At 44.6% G+C, this 26362-nt stretch overlaps 1 protein-coding gene across 1 annotated transcript in view; it reads right to left on the bottom strand.

Annotated features, from left to right (window-relative positions):
• Nucleotides 1–26058, bottom strand: part of LOC140393478 (coiled-coil domain-containing protein 154-like) — a 108303-nt gene extending 82245 nt beyond the window's left edge. Inside the window, exons 1-4 of the mRNA XM_072479803.1 lie at nt 26027–26058; nt 21091–21609; nt 10579–10771; nt 5144–5226 (exon numbers count right to left, since the gene is read on the bottom strand). Coding sequence (XP_072335904.1) covers nt 5144–5226; nt 10579–10771; nt 21091–21609; nt 26027–26058 — 827 coding nt within the window. The remainder of the gene's footprint in view (nt 1–5143; nt 5227–10578; nt 10772–21090; nt 21610–26026) is intronic.
• Between the last annotated feature and the right edge of the window lie 304 nt (nt 26059–26362).

Raw genomic sequence — 26362 nt, 5'->3', positions numbered from 1 at the left:
TTCAGATACATCAAGATATCTTAGTATTAGCTTCAGATACATCAAGATATCTAAGTCAATTAATTAAATATTAAAATAGTATAACTGCTGGACACCAAAATAAAGTCCCATTCTGACCAAATATATAATTTAAGCGCTAACATCCGCTGGGCAATTACGCGACACTGGGAATCATCTGACAAAGCAATTTCAATTGCCAACTTTGGATATTTCTGACAGATATTACTAATATCTGTAATATTACTCTGAAAAAGTTAGAAGAAATAAAACCACTTTGAACTTCAACTAATCTAACTATTTTCAATACCCAGACGGACACCCACAAGGGGCTTCGCCTCGCAATCCCAACTCCCATTAAATATCCCCCCCTCCAAAAATGTGGAGAAGGTGTGGAGCTGGGTCAGAGGGGTTGATTCCCAATGGGTCAGAATGGAGGAGAGTTTGTGCAGGGGGTCGGGACTGAAGGCACTAGCAACAGCACCGCTCCCGATAGCACCGGGGAAATACTCAGGGAGCCCGGTAATAATAGCTTCATTGAAAATTTGGAGGCAGTTTCGCCAACACTTCAGGTTGGGGGCAGGGTCAAGGGAAATGCCGATTCAGGGGAACCACAGATTTGAGCCAGGGAGGTGGGATGGAAATTTTCGGAAATGGGAAGAGAAGGGGGTTAGGACGCTAAAAGATTTGTTTCTTAGGGGTTGGTTTGCAGGATTGAAGGAGCTGGAAGCGAAGTATGGGCTGGAGCAGGGAGAACTGTTAGATACGTGCAGGTTCGAGATTTTGCCAGAAAGGAGATACAGAGTTTCCCAGAGGAACCAGCCTCCACATTGCTGGAGGAGGTAGTGTCAGCGGTGTATGGAGCTATTTTGGAAGAGGATAAGGCACCACTCGAAGGGATCAAAGCAAAGTGGGAGGAAGAGTTGGGAGAGGTTATAGAGGAGGTGGTCTGGTATGAGGTGCTCCGGAGAGTAAATGCCTCCACCTCATGTGCGAGGTTGGGGCTGATACAGCTGAAGGTGGTATACAGAGCACACCTCACGAGGGCGAGGATGAGCCGATTCTTTGAAGGAGTAGAAGATGTGTGTGAGCGTTGTGGGGGGGCCCCCGCTAATCACGTTCATATGTTTTGGTCCTGTCCAAAGCTAGAGGATTACTGGAAGGAGGTTTTTAGGGTAATTTCCAAGGTGGTGCATGTGAAACTGGACCTGGGTCCCCGGGAGGCCATATTCGTGGTGTCGGACCAGCCAGGGTTGGAAACGGGGGCGGAGGCAGATATCGTAGCCTTCGCCTCATTGATCGCCCGAAGGCGGATCCTGTTGGGATGTAGAGCAGCCTCTCCACCCTGTGCCCTGGCATGGTGGGGGGATCTGTTGGAATTCTTGACTCTTGAGAAGGTTAAGTTTGAACTGAGGGGAAGGACGGAGGGGTTCTACAATTCATGGGCATTATTCATTATGCACTTTCAAGAACTGGATAACATCGAACATTAGTTGGGGTGGATGGGTGGGAGGGTTGGGGGGGGGAGGGGGGCTGTGTGTATTAAGGGTGACTATGGGTAATCCCCGATTCCTTTTTGTCATTTGTTTATGTAAACATGGGGACTAATGTTTAGGGGTTGGTGGGAGGATGGGATCGTTGTTATTGTTATGGTGATTGACATATTTGCTGATTATTGTTTGTTGTTGGTGGGTATAAATTTGGGAGAAAATGTGAAAAAGGAGGAGAATAAAAATATTTTTTTTTAAAAAGTATCCCCTCCAAGGTATTTCACCCCCCCCTGATGTCCGACCATCTCCACAATTTCCAAACCCCCCCCCCGATGTCTGACCACAACCATGTTCGAGGCACCCTCTCTCCCATCCCAGCTAGTGCTGTAAAATGGGAGCATTGCCAACTTTTCTCAGATTCTTTTAGATTCTGTGCTGGAGCCGCTGGCCTGCTGCACTGCTAGGATCGCCTCCGGCATGAATCAGGAGGGTCAGGCGAGACAGGCTCGGACAAGATTTGGAAAATGGGTACAGAATGGCAATCCAACGTTGATTTCCACTCCAATGAAGTTATGGCCCATTAGAAATTTTTTATTATTAATTTATAACATACTGAATCAACATAATTCACTAACAACTACTTTTAAAGATGCAATCATTGTTTAGACAAATTCATAATAGAAATATATGAAAAGAGGTTTTTATTTTAAAATCCAACTCAGGTGTCTTATTGATGTCCAAATATAAAATCAAGTAAGATACTGGTATCACGGTAGCATCGTGGTTAGCACAGTTGCTTCACAGCTTCAGGGTCCCAGGTTCGATTCCCGGCTTGGGTCACTGTCTATGTGGAGTTCTCCCCGTGTGTGCGTGGGTTTCCTCCGGGTGCTCCGGTTTCCTCCCACAGTCCAAAGATGTACAGGTTAGGTGGATTGGTCATGCCAAATTGTCCTTAGTGTTGGGTGGGGTACTGGGTTATGGGGATAGGGTGGAGGTGTGGCTCTTGGGTTTCCAAGAGCCGGTGCAGACTCGATGGGCCGAATGGCCTCCTTCTGCACTGTAAATTCTATATCAATTATAATAAGCGGCTATTTAATTGCTACAAAGACTAATGATACATTTTAATTTCAAAGTTATTGAAAAATAGTATTTTCAACTCTATAACATTATTTTGGGGTTTACTATAAATATATTGTTAGTTAATTAGGTATCTGTCCATCTCAGCAGACAATGCACTGTGCCATACTGTATGATGATGCAAAAATAACATGCATTTGATATACATGAAAATTCAGTCATTGTAAACAGTTCATACTACATTATCTGTATGTTTGTAAATGCAAGGAATATTCACACTCATACAACAATTTTTCAAAAAAGGTAGTAGGAGAGGCAGCATAACCTTTATCACACTGGAGAATTTGAGGGATTGGTGAATTTGTTGCCAAACACCAGTGGAGCATGAGTAGACCAGTCGAGTCCGCTTCGTCATTCAATACGTTCATGGCTAATCTTGGGCTTCAACATTTTCCTCCTGCTTTCTGTCTCCCTAATTCCCTCTGTGAACAAAAATCTTTCTCTTCCAGCCTTAAACGTATTCAATAATAGAGCATCCGCAATCCTTTGGGGTACAGAATTCCAAAGAATCACAACCCTTTGAGTGAAGTGATTTCTCCTCATCTCAATCCTAAATGATTGGCTTCTTTTCTTGAGACTGTACCCCCGTGTTTTAGACTCCCCAACCAGCGGAAACAAGTCTATCAAGCTCCCTCAGAATCCTGTAGGATTCAATCAGACAGCCTCTCATTCTTCTAAACTCCAGAGAATCTCGGCCCAATTTACTCAGCCTTTCGCGATAAGACAAACCCCCGATCACCCAACTCTGTGTCAGAGTTCTCATACAAAACAAAATCTCCACTTTCTTTATAGGTCCAAGAGGAATTGTCAGCAGCTAATATAAATCCTGCACCACAGAACTAAAGATACTAAATGAATTCTGATAGATTATCAGATATGGGTATATGGTATACCGATTCATTAATCTTCAGTGTACATATTTAATCAAGAGCTTTGTCCAAAAGACAGCATATAAATCAAGCATAACTATATAATTTTACTGCACCAATATTCAATTTCCTCCAATTTTACTGTTTATTTTCAATGAATAATTTGGCCTAACCAAATTAATAAAAAATAGTACTGAAGTAATCATACATCATCTGCTATTTTCTCATTTTCAACCCACTAACAACTACAGAGCGTGCTACACTAATGTGAGAAACCTTCACCCATTTAATACTTATACATGTGCAATAGCCACTTTGGACTCAGTGTTTGGCATCACCATGCCAACTTTTGTTTTCCTAAACGATAAATATGTGCAGTAAGTCTTTTACTTGTTAATCTTTTCCACTTTACTTATCTCACTAATCATATTGTTACTCCCTACACCAAAAGTTCCTCTTAAATACACTGTGCAAAACACATTCTTCCCAGTAAGAATGGACCAAATATCTAATAACATTTTGGAAACTTATTTCTCAGAATGTGATTTTACTTAGGAAAAAGTATCATTCTATCTTTCAAATACTCCACCAACAACCATTCTGCGCCCCCCATCCCCGCTTCAACACTTGCCCCCAACCCACCTGCAAACAAACACTGTGGCAGTCACCACTAGTTGTATTACATGTATTATGGCACTCCCCGTATAGTAGAGCTACATGGGTAAATCCCTGCCTGCTGGCTCCGCCCAGTAGGCGGCGTATAAATGTGTGTGCTCGCCGGTGCTGCAGCCATTCTGGTTCCAGCTACAGGAGGCACAACATCTTTGCTCAATAAAGCCTTGATTATTCCACTACAGTGGTAACTGATAGTGCATCAAACACAACCCTGGGCATGAGCATCTCCAACTTTGGGTGAACCTGCCCAAATTTTCTTTGAGCTTTGACTGGCCAGCCAATATTCTGAGGTGGTGTAATACAAATGGAAGCCAATGGACACGAACCTGACCTCACAAACATTTGGCTATGGTGGCTCAGGTAATTTTCTCTCTGATATGAAAGAAGTGGAGACATTGATTTTGTTAATGAAAACCTTAAAGAGAATTCATCTAAAATGCATAGTGTTCAGGGACACGGATAGATACTTTACAATCATAGCCACAAATACAAAGACAAGTCAGCTAGAAAATAAGCCTAGTTTGAAACAAGGGAAATGAGCAAGAAAGAATGGTCGCTGGGTTCCTTTTAAAACTAAGCACGTGAATGAATGAAATGAAATGAAATGAAATGAATGAAATGAAATGAAATGAAATGAATGAAATGAAAATGAAAATCGCTTATTGTCACAAGTAGGCTTCAATGAAGTTACTGTGAAAAGCCCCTAGTCGCCACATTCCGGCGCCTGTCCGGGGAGACTGGTACGGGAATTGAACCGTGCTGCTGGCCTGCTTGGTCTGCTTTAAAAGTCAGCGATTTAGCCCAGTGTGCTAAACCAGCCCCTAGTTCAATATTGGGAGAAGAAAAAACTTCAAATATTTTGGCATGGGGAACGCAAAGCCAAAATAAATAATTGGGCAGTATCACAGATTTTGTAGGCTCTGTCTAATATTTTTGCCTATGAACCACATAATCATACATCAATAATATAGGTACCTCTGTTCGAAGGTGGTTTTTATTTGCATAACTGACAGTTCAGCTTGTCTTTGAATTTCGTTTTGTTTTTGCATACTGGACAGCTGTAATACATATGAATACATTCTTAAATTCCTGCCAGAGGAAGTCCATATGAAAATTCAGAATTAATCTTTTTCTGGCATGGTTTATAATTTTGTGACAAGATCAAATTATAAATATTATAAACATTTCACTCATGTTCCACTAAAAGTACAAATATTTTCTTGTCACTTCCATATTAGGCATTAGCACTAACATAACATTTTAAGGTGAACTTATAATAAATATTTCAGTGGAAATGAGTGACCAGGGCAAGGCACACAATCGATATAAGAACATAAGAACTAAGAGCAGGAGTAGGAAATTCAGTTCCTCAAGCCCACTCCCCCATTCAATACGATCATGGCTGATCTCATCTCGGCCTCATGTCCACCTTTCTGCCTGCTCCCCATAACCCTTCATCCCGCTACTAATTAAAAGCCTAGTTATCTCCTCCTTAAATTTGTTTAGTGTTCTGGCATCCACTGCACTCTGGGTAGAGAACTCCACAGATGCACAACCCTTTGAGTGAAGTAATTCCTCCTCATTTGTTTTAAATCTGCCACCCTTAAGCCTAAAACTATGGCCTCTCATTCTAGAATGTCCAGCAAGGGAAAACATCCGCTCTATGTCTACCCTGTCAATCTCCTTTAGCATCTTGTTTATCTCCATTACATCTCCTCTCATTTGTCTTAACTCCAGTGAGTAACGGCCTAAACTGCTCAATTTCTCTTCATAAGATAAGTCCTTCATCCCTGGAATCAATCTAGTGAACCTTCTCTGAGCCGCCTCTAATACATTTACATCCTTCCTCAAGTAAAGGGACTAAAACTGTGCACAGTACTCCAAGTGCGGTCTCACCAATGTCTTATACAGTTGCAACAGCACCCCCTACTTTTATACTCTACTCTAGCAGCAATGAATGCCAAAACACCATTTGCAAAATAGGAATATGGCATATTTAAACCAACATTTTTACTAACTCAGTATTAAAATATCTTTAGCATCACACACAAAAATAGCTTACATTTACCTCTTAAACAATGCTAATCAATACAATGACAGAACAACCCTTAACTGCTATCTTTATTTCCATTCAAACAACAGAACCATCTCAGATTCTAATCCATTTTTAATGTACTTGCTGTACAGAGATGTCGGGATACTCCACTTTGAGAAAGCGAGATCTTTTGAGTGATTTAAAGAAAGGGAAATCTTTTGTCTGCTTTAAAGAAAGAGACCTGATCCTGTCAGAGCAATGCAGAAACTGTCTTCATAGCTCGATTTGCATAGCCCAACTAAAACTCTGAATTGTTTGGAAAGAATCTGCTAGTCTGTCTACAGACAAATCTTTAACTGAACTGCATTGAGAGCAGATGCTTGACTTCTGTTCACATCACAATCTAAAACCTAAACTGTAACCTCAACATCTGACTGCTTCAGGGTGACATGGTGGTGCAGTGCTGCTTCATGGCACCGAGGAACCGGGTTTGATCCCAGCCCCAGGTCACTGTCCGTGTGGAGTTTGCACATTCTCCCCATGCCTGCATGGGTCTCACCCCCACAAACCCAAAGATGTGCAGGGTAGGTGGATTGAACACGCTAAATTGCCCCTTAATTGGAAAAGAATGTTGGTTACTCTAAATTTAAAAAAAAACATCTGACTGCTTCAGCCCTTGGCTCCTCCCATTAACGACATCATCTGACCACAATGTCCCTAATTAAATACTTCACAGGAAACCCTCTTAATCCAAACAAAAATCCATTAGCCCAAGCTTTTGTGATGCCTTAATTGCACCTCTGGCTCCCAAAAAGCTAAGTTGTCTTACAAACCAGGATTTTTAAAAACACCACTGCAGCAGTCACACACTGTACATATAATACAATGTATCTGAAATTCCTACATTCATCACAATTTGCATGTGTGAGGGACTGAGACCACACACTGTGTGCTTTTATAATATACATCAAATATATATATATTTTAGAAATAACAATGAGCATATTTATGGAAACCATGTGACATGGGCCTCTGGCTTGTGGAACCAATAATATTGCCTTGTTGAACATCGTGTGAAGTCAACACCATCAGAAAAGTGAATTATCCAGCATCGATTTTCAACACACAAATCTCCATGAAGGAGTACTTTATTGGACGTTGATTCTAGTCTCTGGAACCACATGTAACAATTTTTCTTTTCTCTATGGCCTTTACTGTAAATATTTATTTTCTTTCTCTCTCTCTTTACTATCTGAATGTGAGGAGGGCATTTCGAACCTTCTTTTTGCATATGCAAATAAATTAACTCGGAGTGTATCCATCTTGAGTTTGCTATGGGGTTATTAATAGAAAATGGCATTACATCAAAACAGAAGGGTTTATAAGAGACAAGATTTATAATCATCTAGATAGGAATAATATGATCAGGGATAGTCAGCATGGCTTTGTGAAGGGTAGGTCATGCCTCACAAACCTTATTGAGTTCTTTGAGAAGGTGACTGAACAGGTAGACGAGGGTAGAGCAGTTGATGTGGTGTATATGGATTTCAGCAAAGCGTTTGATAAGGTTCCCCACGGTAGGCTATTGCAAAAAATACGGAGGCTGGGGATTGAGGGTGATTTAGAGATGTGGATCAGAAATTGGCTAGCTGAAAGAAGACAGAGGGTAGTGGTTGATGGGAAATGTTCAGAATGGAGTACAGTCACAAGTGGAGTACCACAAGGATCTGTTCTGGGGCCGTTGCTGTTTGTCATTTTTATCAATGACCTAGAGGAAGGCGCAGAAGGGTGGGTGAGTAAATTTGCAGACGATACTAAAGTCGGTGGTGTTGTCGATAGTATGGAAGGATGTAGCAGGTTACAGAGGGATATAGATAAGCTGCAGAGCTGGGCTGAGAGGTGGCAAATGGAGTTTAATGTAGAGAAGTGTGAGGTGATTCACTTTGGAAGGAATAACAGGAATGCGGAATATTTGGCTAATGGTAAAGTTCTTGAAAGTGTGGATGAGCAGAGGGATCTAGGTGTCCATGTACATAGATCCCTGAAAGTTGCCACCCAGGTTGATAGGGTTGTGAAGAAGGCCTATGGAGTGTTGGCCTTTATTGGTAGAGGGATTGAGTTCTGGAGTCGGGAGGTCATGTTGCAGCTGTACAGAACTCTGGTACGGCCGCATTTGGAGTATTGCGTACAGTTCTGGTCACCGCATTATAGGAAGGACGTGGAGGCTTTGGAGCGGGTGCAGAGGAGATTTACCAGGATGTTGCCTGGTATGGAGGGAAAATCTTATGAGGAAAGGCTGATGGACTTGAGGTTGTTTTCGTTGGAGAGAAGAAGGTTAAGAGGAGACTTAATAGAGGCATACAAAATGATCAGGGGGTTGGATAGGGTGGACAGTGAGAGCCTTCTCCCGCGGATGGATATGGCTGGCACGAGGGGACATAACTTTAAACTGAGGGGTAATAGATATAGGACAGAGGTCAGAGGTAGGTTCTTTACGAAAAGAGTAGTGAGGCCGTGGAATGCCCTACCTGCTACAGTAGTGAACTCGCCAACATTGAGGGCATTTAAAAGTTTATTGGATAAACATATGGATGATAATGGCATAGTGTAGGTTAGATGGCTTTTGTTTCGGTGCAACATCGTGGGCCGAAGGGCCTGTACTGCGCTGTATTGTTCTATGTTCTATGTTCTATGTTCTAAGGGTTGAGAACTATGTGAACATGTAGAGGGAAACAAATTAAAATACATTTTTGTTTAGGGGCGGGTGGTGAGCGGAGAAGTTAGAGCTATTTAGTTTAACCATCCTCCTGTCCATAACACAAGCATAACAATAAATTTGGTGAAAATGACATGTATAGTGCGAGTGGCTAGTGCTATTTAAAGGTAGCCTGCTCCTCTTAAAGGGGAAGTTCCTTGTGGCTGCAAGATGTGGAGGGAGCATTTGCACAGAAAGCATACAGCAACGTTTTATGATGATGCCGCAAAGAGAAAAGGTATGGAGGTGCCTACACTCTGGATACTTGTAAAACATGATGCGAGGTTTATTAAACGTGTTGCTCAAACAATCAAGATGGTGATTGGCTTCCAGACCAATTCTCAGTTGGTCAAAGGCAAAAATACCAGTGCTCCAAAAATATGAAATCTGCGCAGGAAACTAACAATCTTGAGTTGACCATGGTCATGACATTATCTTAAAATGGCCTATCCTACCAACTGCTTCATTCAGTGCTCTGTTCATTACAGCCACATTGATAGAAATTGTTGGAAGATTAAACAATCAGAACTCAATCTTACAGTTGAGATGCTTTACTTTACCCACATTCACTTAACAACATTTCAAAGCTTACACACACAGTTCAGTTCATGCATTTGCGAATACGATTACTCAGCTGCAACACTCCCAACACACACCTGGGAGAGTGTCTGTGGAGGTCAAACCACTTTCCTTTCTTAATAGGCCAGCACTTGTGTTCCCACTTCTGCTACTCAGTCAATGACCTTATTGTCCATCAGCTGGCCAACCCAGACAGCCATAGTGCAGTCTGAAGCTCTCCTTATAGGCCCAGAGTTGCTCAAAGTTGACGTACAAAAAAATCTGCAGTTTCCTCAATTGGAGGTCAGCAATCTTTCATCTCCCACCTTGCAGCGACTGAGGAAGCACCTCATAGCAGCAGAAGGCAAAAACACAAAGAAAACTGGAAAGCCCATGCACAAGGGTGATTAGTAGTTTTCTGCATGAATTATATTATGATTGAATTTATAAATATGTATTGGAATGTGCATTTTCTGGTGGGTTTTAATTTCAGGTTGAATGAAAGAGGGCCATCAGATGAAGGGGAAAAAAAAGTGTGGAACTGTTGGTGGATGAGGAGGCGTGGCTGATGTTACTGGCATCAGTCATTAATTATTTAATTATGTAGAGCCAGGGCAAAAAGAGGACATTGTAGCTGTCCTTCCTCTTCCAAATTGCTATTGCATTTTCCCCACCAGTTCCTCACCTGATGGGCGATGGCAAGGGCTGTTTTTAGATACCCGCACAGCTGAGAGTTGCAAGCCTCCTCCAGAGTCGTCTAACCTCTCTGATGTCCTTTGAGTACAGTAGCATTGGAGGTCTCCTCATTAAGACCTATGCTAAATCAGTACAGCCGGAAGGAAAATATGCAGATTTCAGCCGGTAAGAAAATAGTTTGCTTATGGAAACCTTAGGCAAGCCATTTTCATGTGAGAAAGGGAGATAAGCTAAATCTGAACCACTGGATTTTTTGAAAAATATTTAGTCTGTGAATTTATACATCCTTGAAAATCATGAGGACTGTCTGGTCTAAAGTGTTTAATCTAATCCTAAAATTTAAAACATATTTTCAACAATACTTACAATAATGTTGATATCATTTACCATTCTTTTAGAAACTTTTTCCATCTCTGCTCTGATTAGTTTAATTTCAGAGTTTTGCCATTCCATTTTATTCTTTTCCTGCCCGAGGTCATTGAGCAAAGTTGAAACCATTGGCTTGGTCTGGTTTCTCTGGTCTTCAATCTCACGCACTGCAGTCTGTAGTTCTCCCATCCTACAAAAACACAACTCACTTTATACGGTAAAATTTAGAGATGTCTTGGCTTTGGAAGTAACATAATGAGTTACTTTGCATACAATATTAATATGTTCAAATATCGTGAAACGTAATCGAATTGGCACAGTAAATAGTCACAGGTTTTGTCACCGATAATTTAAAAAATGGAATGCAACTCTTAATATAGAACAATTTTATGTAATTGAAAGGATAACAAAAAAGTAATCGACAGGGCTAAAAGTATCACAGCAAATATTGAAGCTACTGCAACTGTAGCGAAATTAAAAATTGGCAAATACTATGAAACAGAAACTGTTATCGGGACATAGTAAAATCTTACCAAGGCCTGGTTTTTCGACGCTCGGGAGTGCACACTCGGTGGGCCCAAAAGTGGGTGTTAAATGTGTTCCAATTAACAGCCACCCAGCATGAAACGTGCTCTGTGAAAGGCTGAGCACTGTCGTGGAACGCAGGAAGAGGGAGGGAGGGTGGCGAGCAAAGGCAACATGTGGGCTGGCCCTTCCAATGTGCTCCCTCAGGGGGACAGCCGGGGCAGAATTGGCTCAGGGAGCTGCTGACCCGGGAAAAATAAATATCAATGTTAAAACTATGGGTGTCTCGGCAGTAAATCATCTTTAGACCCCAGACCTGTTAATTTTATTTGAGCCCTGACCTTTCATCCGGCCCTGGAGTGAGGTTGCAGCTTCAATCATAGATTATCATAGAATTTACAGTGCTGAAGGAGGCCATTTGGCCCATCGAGTCTGCACCAGCTCTTGGAAAGAGCACCCTACCCAAGGTCAACACCTCCACCCTATCCCCATAACCCAGTAACCCCACCCAACACTAAGGGCAATTTTTGGACACTAAGGGCAATTTATCATGGCCAATCCACCTAACCTGCATATCTTTGGACTGTGGGAGGAAACCGGAGCACCCGGAGGAAACCCATGCACACCCGGGGAGGATGTGCAGACTCCACACAGACAGTGACCCAAGCCGGAATCGAACCTGGGACCCTGGAGCTGTGAAACAATTGTGCTATCCACAATGCTACCGTGCTGCCCTGTTGTAAAATGCCAGGCCAATCTTCCCACCTGCCAACTGTAAAGGCTCTCGGGCAATGTAAAATCCCAGTCAATTGCCGTTTAAATAATTTAGATTGATTTCCTGATTGTTGGTGAATAAGCTTCCTACTCATGCGAACACCTGCTGGCCAAAAACGCATGATGACGTTGGGACACGCGGCCGACATCTTTTCGCACGATTGATGTTACACGCTTCCAGATCGGGCAAACGCCTCAAGTATATACACAAATTCTGGCCCAGGTTAAGTCAGCCACTGTTTAACTGAAGTCTGCTAACGACATGCTGCAAGGAATGTTTTGAAACTGCCCGATGAATAACGTAACCTAAACGCAGACCAAATGTTCACCCTTGTAGGGCAATCTAGAACTAGAGGTCACAGATATAGTTTGAGAGGCGGAAGGTTTAGAACTGAGATCAGGCAGAGGGTGGTGAATTTGTGGAACTCGCTGCTCCATAATGCTGTGGAATCCGAGTCATTAAATGGTTTCAAGAAGGATATAGGTAGATAGATTTCTGATTTTAAAAAAAGGTTAAAGGGATATGGGGAACAGGTGGGGAGGTGGATTTGAGACCAAGAAGAGATCAGCTATGATCTGATTGAATGGTGGAACAGGCTCTAAGGGCTGAATTGCCTACTTCTGCTCCCAATTCCTATATTCCGACCTGCAAGTTGGAGGAGCCAGTTGGGGATTAAGACGGCCCATGAGCCTCAGGAATCTCCTGATCAATGAATGCACTGATGGATTTTTGGACTCTGTTCCCTTTTATTTCTCAGTCTTATATTGTATGTAGTCTGTTTGTGCCAATGTGCCAATAAAGGACTTAAAGGGCGTGGGTGTGATAGACTGGCCCCTTTAAGGGGCATGCCCTCACAGTCCATGTTGTCATGATATTCAAACACACACATCATGATAGACACACCAACAGACAAATCAGAACACACAACACCACAACCAATGACAGAAAGATATAAAAGCACAGACACGACCCCCGGTGGTCAGTATTAGCTGCAGAGGAGGACCAGGACACATCTGCCACCAAACACACTCAGGGAGACAGCACGTGCAGAGTATCCAGAACGAACTGTATTATAAGAGTTAAAATAAAATAGAATTGTACCACATACAACTGTGTTGGCTCATCTGTGCACCAGAGCACCCAACACCACATGGTACAGGAGTGGATCGATACCTGCCGGCATACCTCAGTGTACACAGACAACCAGCAGTGCCCAGGCAAAATGATAGAGCTCCCGGTTCCGCAGCCGCTCCAGTGCCACGGCGACCTCCGCGAAAACTGGCGGCGATTCCGGCAATGGTTCGAATTGTTCCTGGTGGCAGCTGAACTCCAAGACCTGGATGATAGCGAAAAAATTGAATTTCTCCTCACCATCGCCGGTGCAAGGGCAAGAGAAATATTCAGAAGGTTCAGGTTCTTCAGGAGGCAGCAAAGGTACGATTACCAGGCAGTCCTGGACAAATTCTCCAAGTACTGTGAAGAAAACGCAATCCAATCGGCAAGTAAAGGTAAGAAAAGCGGCAGTACTCACCTCGTGGCTGGGATCCCGGAGCCCGAATTCCCAGAGGCCGAAATCCCGGGCCTGAGAGAGGGCTGGGTCGAGGTCGGCGGCCATCTTGCTAAAGGTATCACGCTAGCACAGTTGCGCGAGCAGTGCGCAGAACCGGAAGTTTCGTTTGCGCATGCGCGAGATGCTGCGCATGCGCAGTCAAGAAAACGGCCATCGGTAAAGGAAGAGCGATCTGAGCATGCGCAGTCGCTTCCTACGTGCTACATACCGAGCGTCAGGATGTCAGAGGCCCCAGACTGCACCAATTTAAAGGGGAAATGTCCCAAATCCAATTTAAAAGGGAAACGTCCCAAATCAAAAAAACAAAAATCTGTTAAAGCTGTAAAACAACCTTCCCTCACCTGGAATGACAGCACAGTGCCGCAAATTGACCCAGGAGATGAATTTGACCTCCGAAGAACCCTCCGACAAGCAGTTACCTACGCACAAGCCGATGATTCCGACCTCGAATACTTCGATGACAATCTTTACAGTGTTTCCGGACCTCGCGAGCCCAATGATAGCTCCGTGGTCCTATACGACTATGACTCGGACGAACCTTTCGTGTTGCACATTGGCGGCCCCCACATTGAATCCGACGCAGATGCGGATTCATTTTTCGGATTTGAGGATCTTCAATCCAGCAGATATGACGTTCCAACTTATCAGTACCGGATGATGCTGCAGCCTGACATTAACAGACAGGGAGCGGTGCAAGCACACGGAGAGCGCCCTGCTGCCACACAGAGCGTGGTCCACGTCCCGCTCAACGTTCCCGACTCTATGAAAGAAGACATGCAAGACTCCAGAGCGCAGTCCTCGCATGAACCAGAAGTGACTCCAGTGTCACAAGCCTCCACAGCAAGCTCGTGGACAGACTCCACAATTGCAGAAATGCAAGACTCCAGAGCGCAGTCCTTGCACGGACAAGAAGTGACTCCAGTGTCACAAGCCTCCACAGAGAGCTCGTGGACAGCCTCCACGATAGAAGCAACGCAAGACTCCAGAGCGCAGTCCTTGCACGAACAAGAAGTGACTCCAGTGTCACAAGCCTCCACAGAGAGCTCGTGGACAGCCTCCACGATAGAAGCAACGCAAGACTCCAGAGCGCAGTCCTTGCACGAACAAGAAGTGACTCCAGTGTCACAAGCCTCCACAGAGAGCTCGTGGACAGCCTCCACGATAGAAGCAACGCAAGACTCCAATGTGCAGTCCTTGCAGGAACAAGACCATGAGGGTCTAGCAACCTCTCCTGACCAACCAGCGGCAGATGATGCAAGTCTGCCATGCTCACGTGAACAGCAAGAAGGCTATAACAGCCTACCATGCTCCACTACACAGCAGCATGACCATGAAGGTCTCTCATGCTACAATGAAGGGCACAGCGCTGATGACTGTTCAAGCCCAACTGAAGACAAGCCAAAGGAATCGCCTCGTCCAAGCCCGAAGAAAAAAGGTTTATGCGCTGACCTTCAGGATCATTATAGCCGAACAGAGATTAATAATGCTGCACGGCCACAGAAGGATGCTGAGGATTTGCTAAAGAAATTTATTGAATGTTTAACTTGCAAGGAGCAGACTGAGAATTGCCAGTGTTTTAGTACGGATCGAAAAAATGGACAAGACATTGATCCTCAGGTAATGGAAATAACACAACCTGAATCATATCTACAGCAGGGACAAATGTCTCCCTTCAACACAACGCCGCAAAATCCCAACTTCGGAGACCAGCAGTTAGTCAGTAATGACTCTTCAAACCTTGAGGGGAACATTAATTGCATTGAACCTATACACACTCCACTGATAAATGAGCAGAACATTGGAGCAAGAATCCTGAGGACACCGACATCGAGTAGCCAGATAACGAATTTAAAACCCACAGCAGTTTCAAGTGAACCAAGTGTGCTTTCCACTAATGGTGAAGATGCAGATAAGCTCGACCCGATTATCCATTGTACCACACTAACCCCAGTGATTAAGCAGTTATGTATGGGGAGTATAATGTGGGCAATTGAGAACAGTAAAAGAGAGACTGTGACCATGCCAGTCCCAGCAAAATCAGACCCAGAGACCATGAAGGCATGTACATTAGACAAAGATACATATGAGGCACCTGAGAAGAAAAGTGAAACGGAATGTTCTTTGGAAAATAGTACAATGTCGATAGAAACATTGGATCCTATATTCGAGACCATACGTATGGGAGAATTTGGGGGTAATAAACAAGGTTCTGCAATGTCTGGGGGAAGATTTAAAATTCCAAAGAAGAAAAGCCCAAATGAAGGACAACGGCAAGACAATGACAGTCCACCGACATGGTGTGCACCACCAGATGAAAACTCTGACAATTTATCCAACCCTAGTGAACAGCAAGCTGCTAATGAGGATCTATCCACGGGATGTGAGACGAGTGACGACAGCATCCCACTTCCCATGCAAAAGGTGCAAGGTGACAGACCTCGCCGAGTGCGTACCGAGGCACTCGACGATCACGGTGGGACCACTGACGACTGCGGTGGCGGCGCACCGCTTCCACCCTCGATGGCTCGAGCCTCTCCACTGGTTGGTGCATTCCTGCATGTTCCGACTCCAGAAGTGCAGCTTCAGGGAATCTCGGCTGCCTCCAGTGAACCTGTTGGGACTCCGGACGGGGGGCATCGACGGAAGGCAGACCGGACTCCAGATGGGGAGCAGCCAAGCGCCGACTCTGATTTGCGCACGCCAGACCTTGCTCCGGACGGGCGGTGTCGCGGCCTCGGTGATGGCACGCTCAGGGTGACGGCGGATGCCACGGCGACAGGGAATGGATCGCGTGGCAGTCCCACTGGGTCGGCAGTGGCAACCAGCACCGGCGGTCCAAGATGGACACACCAATTCGCGCCATCGCCAGACGTTGATGCGAGCAACAATTCTCTCTCCAAGGCGACATGCTTCGACGTTTCTCTGCGGAGTCGCCCTTCCGGCACAGCAGGTGGCCGGAACCAGCGTGCACGGTCTCGGCCAACTTCCACATCTGGCACAGTCATCGCCTTGCATGATATTAGTGATGGTGCTACTTCGATGGCAACGACCCATCGGCTACAAGATGCCGTCCACCACAAACATAAAAAGAAAAAAGACTCCACCTTGTTCCTGGCATGCAGGGCGGATGGATTGGTGCGTAGGCGCAATCAGCGAGCTTTGCGCCGCCTTCCACGCTCGCAACTGAACCGTACGCACACGCCGGATCCTCCACTGGTTCCCAAGGATGACTTCGTGGAGATGCCACGGATCATGCCCCTTCCATCGCCACCAGAACCAAACCACAGCCAAGGCACCACTAACAAAGATGTTGAATGTTATATTTGCACGAATGAAAAAACCAAGCACTGGACGAAGTACAACAAATGGTAAAGTAGAGACTTCGGCAACAGCATCACCTCCAACAGTCCAAGGTGAACCAGTGTGACCCCAAATCTCCACAGCTGAACCGGCTTGAGGACCAGCCCACTCTTGAGGCGGTCACCCATTAGACTGGACTTATAACGCTGTTCATACGTTCAAAAAGTCAAACACTTCTGTATTATAACCTGTTGTTGTTTATTGTTCCAGATATCGTCTGACCGGACCAATGTTCAAGTTTTTTTTTTTTTTCTCTCGCATCCAAGTTTTGTTATGGTACAACCTTGTTAGTGTGACGCACCCGACATCGCCCCATGTAAATAGTTACGTCATATACACACGCTGTACACAACACACACACACACTCTTAGATGCACTCACGACACAATTATATTTATAACCACGTAGGCACATATCTTTGTAAAAAGGGGGGATGTCATGATATTCAAACACACACATCATGATAGACACACCAACAGACAAATCAGAACACACAACACCACAACCAATGACAGAAAGATATAAAAGCACAGACACGACCCCCGGTGGTCAGTATTAGCTGCAGAGGAGGACCAGGACACATCTGCCACCAAACACACTCAGGGAGACAGCACGTGCAGAGTATCCAGAACGAACTGTATTATAAGAGTTAAAATAAAATAGAGTTGTACCACATACAACTGTGTTGGCTCATCTGTGCACCAGAGCACCCAACACCACACATGTTACTGGCTCGAGGCCTATTGTGCAGGTGTGCCCAAACCCTGGCCAATAAGGGATCAGTGTGGGTCCCATTGAGCGGGAATCTGGTCAAAGTGAACCTAGGAGCCAGAGTGTTAACGTTTACATTATAGACTCTGTGCCAATACATAAGTTACCCTTGTCAGTTGTCAATAAACACTTCATTCTTCATTGCTATCATCTACTTGGTATTGCCTCGTGCCACCACAGACACAAAGAACAAGCTCTCTCTTCAACAGACCAGCCAGGTATTAACCAAACCTACCTCCCCGTGCGCCGCCACTCATATCCTCCCATTCTAATTAGCTCTACAAAGAAAAGACCTGGGGGGAAAATTCCAACCTTGAGAAAGAGTCAGAACGAACCCAGTCTCTCATCTCAGTTCTTCCCAGGATACACAATCTGCCCAGACCATCGAAGGAGAAAGGCATGGATTCTTAAATTCAAAATGACAAAAGGCCAAAATAAAAACCTGATACGGCTGGGGGGGGGGGGGGGGGGGGGGGGGGGATTTTTGCGAGAACAAGATAACAGACAGCAATCACCCTCATGCTCACATCTCGCACGCTCCTGCAGGAGAAAAGACAGTAATAATCGACAACATAAGGAGTAACATCCAAGATTATGGAAGAATTGCAGGATAGTGACACCATCTATGTTGCTCGAGAAGGTTGGCGCCAAGACTGGATCAATGAACGCTCCTCAGGATCTCTCAAGGATTCCAATGAACGACTCCAGCGCCCAAGCAACTCACAGCCTAGGACCCGGCTTTGAGGGATGGAGGGGGGGGTTGGGGGGGGGGTGGACTAGACCCCACTTCTCTCCAGGGACCAAGCTCACTGACTTACCTTTCCTGGCCCCTACCTCCTGAACCCGTCAGGATAAACGACACACCATGCAGCAGGATATCAATGTCTCGAAGGTGGGCTATTACCATGGAAAGTGCTTTTCCAAATGAAAGAACTCTCTCATGCGCCTCAACCATTCTTCCAAGGATAGCTCACAAATCTTCAAAGTAAGCCCTGAAGACCTGCACCACAGAGCTGAGATCTTCATCCAGAATAACATTCTCAATGATGGTCATCTTCCAGATGCACACTGCACCACCAAGTTGTTCACCGGAGACCCTGGAGCTCTGCTTACAGCTCACACCAACACTGCTTTGTCCTGCTGTGGACTCTCCTGGTAAGCTCTCTCCAGCACATTCAGTTGTGAGATCCTGGCCTGTTTGTGTCTCTGGCCCTCTCTTCTTTATTACAAAATGACCCATGTTCAGTTCGTCGCGCAGTTCTGTTACTTACTTGCTGGCAGCTACAAAATGGAGGAATTTCTTCTCTGTGATTTTGTGTCAAAGCACGGACGTACAGGACGCTTGACATCAGTCTACGTGCCGGGTGCATGACCTGCTCTCTACCACCACTTCTGGTGGGAAGGGTCCATAGTTTGTGTTGTGTTATGCCTCTTCATGTAGCATAAGCTGCTTCCTTGATGTTCTGACAAAGGAAGGTTCAGACTTGGAGATAAGTTTAACACATTTATTGAACAGTTAACAATTCTCCTACTTGAGTTCGACTCTCCTGCTGATCTTACTATAGTAACTCAATCTAACTAACCAGTCTGCTCTAATCCATGCGGTGGATGTGATGTTTCCTGATCTGCCCCTGTCTCTCTGAGTGTCGCCTGTGGAAAGAGGAAGAGCATGTGTGTCCTGTCCTTTTATATGGGTAGCCCCCTTGTGGTCGTGTCACCTCTGGGTATGTCTACACTGCCCATTGGTCGTGTCCTATCTTACTGACCTATTGGTTGAATGTCTGTGTGTCATGATGTCTCTGGTGCGCCCTCTAGTGTTTACTCAGTCCTAGTGTATCTACATTAACCCCTTGTGTATCTACAGTGATGCATATCACCACAGTTTGTATTTAAAGGCCGGTCACGGCCAGCATTCTCAACTTCAAAGCTGTTCATGGCCGATTGTTCCCCGACCCTCCCAACACCCGCTCGCGACCCACCCACGGGTCACGACCCTGAGTTTGAAAAACCCTGCTCTAAGACACTCCTTAAAAACTATCTCTTTGATGAAGATAATCTGACCTAGCTCCTCAGGTGGCTTGTTGTCATATTTTGTTTTATAAATCTCCTGTGAAGTGCATTGGGATGATGAGTGTTTAAAAACTGCATTTATACAGCACTTATCACATCCACTGGATGCCTCGAAGCACTTTACAAGACAATAAAGTACTTTTACATAAGAACTAGGAGCAGGAGTAGGCCATCTGGCCCCTCGAGCCTGCTCCGCCATTCAATGAGATCATGGCTGATCTTTTTGGGACCCAGCACCACTTTCCGGCCCGAACACCATAACCCTTAATACCTTTATTCTTCAAAAAACTATCTATCTTTATCTTAAAAACATTTAATGAAAGAGCCTCTACTGCTTCACTGGGCAAGGAATTCCATAGATTCGCAACCCTTTGGGTGAAGAAGTTCCTCCTAAGCTCAGTCCTAAATCTACTTCCCCTTATTTTGAGGCTATGCCCCCTAGTTCTGCTTTCACCCGCCAGTGGAAACAACCTGCCCGCATCTATCCTATCTATTCCCTTCATAATTTTATATGTTTCTATAATATCCCCCCACATCCTTCTAAATTCCAAAGAGTACAGTCCCAGTCCACTCAAACTCTCCTCGTAATCCAACCCCTTCAGCTCTGGGATTAACCTAGTGTATCTCCTCTGCAGTTTGTTGAGGAATGTCTCAGATGTCTAAGGGAAATCTTTTAGCGGAGGACAAATTTCTTCACCCGGAGAGTGGTGAATCTGTGGAATTCACTACCACAGAAATTAGTTGAAGCAAAAACATTGTGCAATTTCAAGAGGGAATTAGGTATAGCTCTTGGGGCTAAAGGAATCAAGGGATATGGGGGCAAGGCGGTAACAGGGTATTGAACTTGATGATCAGCCATGATAATAATGAACGGTGGAGCAAGCTCGAAGGATCGAATGGCCTCTTCCTGCTTCTATTTTCTATGTATGTTTCTATGTGAACGACTTTCGATAGACAATGAGTGTTATGGTTTCAGGAAATAGGAAGAAGTAAACATGTTGGAAGCTGGGAGCAACTTTGGCCAGATTCCTATAAGGTCTACATCACACTCTGAAGAATTGTAATGTATAAATGTTGTATAGGACTCTTTGTTGTGTTGGGAAGTTATGGAGAATATATTTTCTGTAGTTTAATGTGTTAGTTGCCTACTTAGTAATGTTTAGTCAATGTTATGTTTAGTCGATGTTGTTCTTAAGTATGTTTGTTACAGTAAAAATCTTAAAATGGGACATCTTATTGCGTGGTCCTTTGAGTCAGTTACTGGGTATTCAACTCTCCTTTTAAAAGTTATCTTCCCCTACCGTGATTGGAACATTATTAAAAACTCACTAGGACTCACTAGGATCTGTGAACAAATGAATACAATTACAATCAACCCAAATGTAGGATTCTGCATTGCACCTTTAAGACAAGTTGGATTAATGGCAATTATTCTCACCTGTCCTCAAGATTACTCTTTTGTCTTTTCATATCTTCCTGCTGATCATTGATAACTTGATCCAGTTGACTCATATGATCTAATATCATATCAACTGTCCTTTTCTCAAAGTAAAGCATCCCTTCTGCTTCCTTTAAACGAGACACAATCTTTGAAATCATGTTATTACTGGTTCCAATACTGTCCATAATAGTTGACCATGGGCTATGCTGGTCTTGGAAATTAATACCGTTGGTTCCAATTTGTTTGAGTTCATTTTGAAGTTGTATAACCTCCTCGCGTAAGGAATAATTTGCATCTTCTACTGATTTCACTCTGGATTCTAACAAAGATATCTTTGAACTTTCATCAACACTGTCTGGAGTTTCAGTCTCAAGGGACGGTAGCTTTTCTCTGTTATAATCGCTGTCCTGTAAGTGCTGGCCCCGTCTACCTGCACCATATTGTCTCGCTTTATTGGGATCTGACACATAGAGATGCGGGAGGATGCCACCCCGAGGGACAGCTTTACTAGTTGATCTAAAAAATGTAATTTAAAAATCAGAATTATCTTTGAGAAAATGTTTTTCATTTTCTGAACACGCAAAGAACTTTTATCACTCACAAATTGTATTCCTAACTTTCTGGTTTTGGTTGATCCATAGGTTTTCCAAGATTAGATTAATTAAAGTATACTCAAGAATGAATTCTTTTGGTATTGTAAGTATAAGGTATCGTGATGCAGGCTGTAATTTACAAAACACTCTAATTTGTACCTGTAGTTATTAAATGTGCAGAAACATGGATTATCCAAGCATATTTTCAGTGAACTTGCTAAACTTATTTTTGACTGGTGCTGTTATAATAATAATCTTTATTAGTGCCACAAGTAGGCTTACATTAACAGTGCAATGAAGTTACTGTGAAAATCCCCTAGTCGCCACACTTCACCGCCTGTTCGGGTACACTGAGGGAGAATTCAGGATGTCCAATTCATCTAATTATGTTATCTTGTATCTCTACATCCTTCCTTCCAAATCATTAAGTGACCATCATAAAATGTTTTAAAAACAAAATATTTAAAACTCCTAGCAGCAAATTAACTGAAATCATTATTCATTGGAAATCTTAAAAGGCTAAGGTGGAAACAAGGAAGATAATTAGTTTCTGTGAGTGAGAGCTAAACACCAAAATACAGTTTCTAATGTAATAGAAACTAGGAGCACGAGTAGGCCATTCGGCCCTTCGAGTCTGTTCCACTATTCAATAAGGTCATGTCTGAACCTCTATGTCAATGGCACATGGGCGGCACAGTGGTTAGCACAGTTGCTTCACAGCTCCAGGGTCCCAGGTTCGATTCCCGGCTTGGGTCACTGTCTGTGCGGAGTCTGCATGTTCTCCCCGTGTCTGCGTGGGTTTCATCCCACAGTCCAAAGATGTGCAGGTTAGGTGGATTGGCCATGCTAAATTGTCCTTAGGTTAGGTGGGTTTACTGGCCAATAGGGGTATGTGGGCTTAAGTGGGGTGCTCTTTTCAAGAGCTGGTGCAGACTCGATGGACCGAATGGCCTCATTTTGCACTGTAAATTCTGTGATTCTATGATTCCCACTTTTTCTTCCCACTTTCTCCCCAACCTCCTTGATGCCATTAAAATCTGAAAGATTATCTATCTCTTTCTTGAATATATTCAGTGGCTTGGCCGCCACAGCCTTCTATGGTAGAGAATTCCATTGGTTCCCAACACGTTCCTCATCTCAGTCCTAAATGGTCTACAACATATCCTGAGACTATCCCCTCGTTCTAGGTTCCCCGATGATTGAAAACTCTCTGCAGCTAGTCTGTCCAGCCTATTCAAAATTTTATATGTTTCAATCAAAGGGGAACCTGTAATAAATTAACTTTCTTCATCAAGATATTATAAATATCCAATATGTACTTGAGGGAATAAAATCTGATATGTTGTTTGAGATTTGTGAATTTTGCATTCAAAACCTTGATGATCTTGCAACTTGCTCATATCTTTATTGGCTGAATTACAATTCTGGACCAGACCCCAATGGTTGCTAGTATACTGGGCAGAAGCCCCAACATGTAAAACTATTACAACTTTACACCTTTGCAAGGATTTCAATGCCAAGTCCATCTGCAAGGAACTGTTATAGCTCAACCTGTGGAGGATCTCATACTGCAACTTCCAATTGGATTGGATTTGTTTATTGTCACGTGTACCGAGGTACAGTGAAAAGTATTTTTCTGCGAGCAGCTCAATAGATCATTAAGTACATGAGAAGAAAAGGGAATAAAAGAAAATACATAATAGGGCAACACAACATATACAATGTAACCACATAAGCACTGGCATCGGATGAAGCATACAGGGTGTAGTGTTAATGAAATCAGTCCATAAGAGGGTCATTTAGGAGTCTGGTGACAGTGGGGAAGAAGCTGTTTTTGAGTCTGTTCGTGCGTGTTCTCAGACTTCTGTATCTCCTGCCCGATGGAAGAAGTTGGAAGAGTGAGTAAGCCGGGTGGGAGGGATCTTTGATTATACTGCCCGCTTTCCCCAGGCAGCGGGAGGTGTAGCTGGATGTGAGGCGGGTTTGTGTGATGGACTGGGCGGTGTTCACGACTCTCTGAAGTTTCTTCCGGTCCTGGGCCGAGCAGTTGCCATACCAGGCTGTGATGCAGCCTGATAGGATGCTTTCTATGGTGCATCTGTAAAAGTTGGTAAGAGTCAATGTGGACATGCCGAATTTCCTTAGTTTCCTGAGGAAGTATAGGCGCTGTTGTGCTTTCTTGGTGGTAGCGTCGACGTGGGTGGACCAGGACAGATTTTTGGAGATGTGCACCCCTAGGAATTTGAAACTGCTAACTATCTCCACCTTGGCCCCGTTGATGCTGACAGGAGTGTGTACAGTACTTTGCTTCCTGAAGTCAATTACCGGCTCTTTAGTTTTGCTGGCATTGAGGGAGAGATTGTTGTCGCTACACCACTCCACTAGGTTCTCTATTTCCCTCCTGTATTCGGACTCATCGTTATTCGAGATCCGGCCCACTATGGTTGTATTGTCAGCAAACTGGTAGATGGAGTTGTAACCAAGTTTTGCCACGCAGTCGTGTGTGTACAGGGAGTAGAAAAGGGGGCTAAGTATGCAGCCTTGCGAGGCGCCAGTGTTGAGGACTATTGTGGAGGAGGTGTTGTTGTTCATTCTTACTAATTGTGGTCTGTTGGTCAGAAAATCGAGGATCCAGTTGCAGAGTGGGGAGCCAAGTCCTAGGTTTTGGAGCTTTGATATGAGCTTGGCTGGGGTTATGGTGTTGAAGGCGGAGCTGTAGTCAATAAATAGGAGTCTAATGTAGGAGCCCTTGTTTTCGAGATGCTCTAGGGATGAGTGTAGGGCCAGGGAAATGGTGTCTGATGTGGACTGGTTGCAGCGGTATGCGAATTGCAGTGGCTCAAGGCGTTCTGGGAGTATGGAGGTGATGCGCTTCATGATCAACCTCTCGAAGCACTTCATTACGACTGAAGTCAGGGCCACTGGTCGGTAGTCATTGAGGCACGTTGCCTGGTTCTTCTTTGGTACCGGTATGATGGTGGTCTTCTTGAAGCAGGTGGGGACCTCGGAGTGGAGTAGGGACAGGTTAAAGATGTCCGTGAATACCTCTGCCAGCTGGTCCGCGCAGGCTCTGAGTGCACGACCAGGGATCCCGTCTGGGCCCGTCGCCTTCCGAGGGTTCACTTTCAGGAAGGCCAATCTGACTTCGGAAGCTGTGATGGTGGGTATGGGTGAATTATGGGCTGCTGGGGCACTCGCCAGCGGATTGTTGGTTACCTGCTCGAACCGAGCATAGAATGCATTGAGTTCATCGGGGAGGGGTGCGCTGCTGCCAGAGATACAGTTCGGCTTCGCTTTGTAGCCCGTTATGTTGTTTAGTCCTTGCCACAACCGCCGAGAGTCTGTCTGTGACTCTAGCTTGGTTTGATATTCTCTCTTGGCATTCCAGATGGCTTTGCGGAGGTCGTACCTGGACTTCTTATATAGGTCAGGGTCATCTGCCTTGAATGCCTCAGATCTGTCCTTCAGTAGGGAGTCAATCTCGCGATTGAGCCATGGTTTCTGGTTGGGGAACGCACGTACTGCTTTCTTTGGCACGCAGTCGTCCACACATTTGCTGATGAAGTCTGTGACGGTGGTGGCATACTCGTTTAAGTTGGTCGCTGAGTTCTTAAATATGGACCAGTCCACTGTCTCTAAGCAGTCACATAAGAGCTCTTCTGTCTCCTCGGACCAGCACTGCACAACCTTCTTAGCTGGATTCTCCCGCTTGAGTTTCTGCTTGTATGCCGGGAGAAGGAGCACCGTCTTATGGTCTGATTTCCCAAAGTGCGGTCGGGGGATGGAACGGTAGGCGCCCTTGATTTTTGAGTAGCAGTGGTCAAGAGTGTTGTCGCCCCTGGTGGGACAGGAGATGTGCTGGTGGAATTTTGGCAGTACACTCTTGAGGTTGGCCTTGTTGAAGTCTCCGGCCACGATGAACAAGGCCTCCGGGTGTTCTGTTTCGTAGTTGTTTATTACTGTGTATAGTTCGTCCAGCGCCTTCCTCACTACTGCCTGGGATGGGATGTAGACCGTTGTGTTAATGGCTGAAGTGAACTCACGTGGAAGATAATATGGGCGGCACTTCACGGTCAGGTATTCCAGGTCTGGGGAGCAGTAGGTCGCCAGAGTCGCCACATCCAAGCACCAGGAGGAGTTGATGAGGAGGCAAACCCCTCCACCATTCGCTTTGCCTGATGATGCCGTGCGGTCCGCCCGGTGAATTGAGAAGCCTTCAGGTTGTATGGCACAGTCCGGTGAGGCAGGGGTGAGCCATGTCTCTGTGAAACAGAGCACACAGCAGTCTCTTACTTCCCTCTGCACAATTCAACTGCACATGTGCAGACTTCAAAAATTACAATCTGATGTACTTTGCAATAATGGACAACATTGTTAGTCTCACAGTCTTTCTCAGTGCAAAAACTAGGCCCAAATATTAAATAGTTCAGGGAAAAGTACGTCAAAGAAATGCTACTTAACATGCAACAATATGATTCAGGAACCTTTCTTAGGTATATGATTCAATTGCTGTGACTTTGCATCACAATCATGCATTTGACCATTAAGAATACAATTTTCCACAATCCAAACTAAATAAAGTAAAAGCATTTTTTTTGAATACTTGGTCAAATGCAGATATATTGCGATCATTATTTCATTTGAACGTCAAACTCCAAATCAATACAAGCCTTTTG

Source organism: Scyliorhinus torazame, chromosome 17, assembly GCF_047496885.1.
Source record: "Scyliorhinus torazame isolate Kashiwa2021f chromosome 17, sScyTor2.1, whole genome shotgun sequence".
Taxonomy (NCBI): Eukaryota; Metazoa; Chordata; class Chondrichthyes; order Carcharhiniformes; family Scyliorhinidae; genus Scyliorhinus; species Scyliorhinus torazame.
Note: the sequence above shows the minus strand (reverse complement) of the source record. Positions and strands in the feature narration are given on the sequence as shown.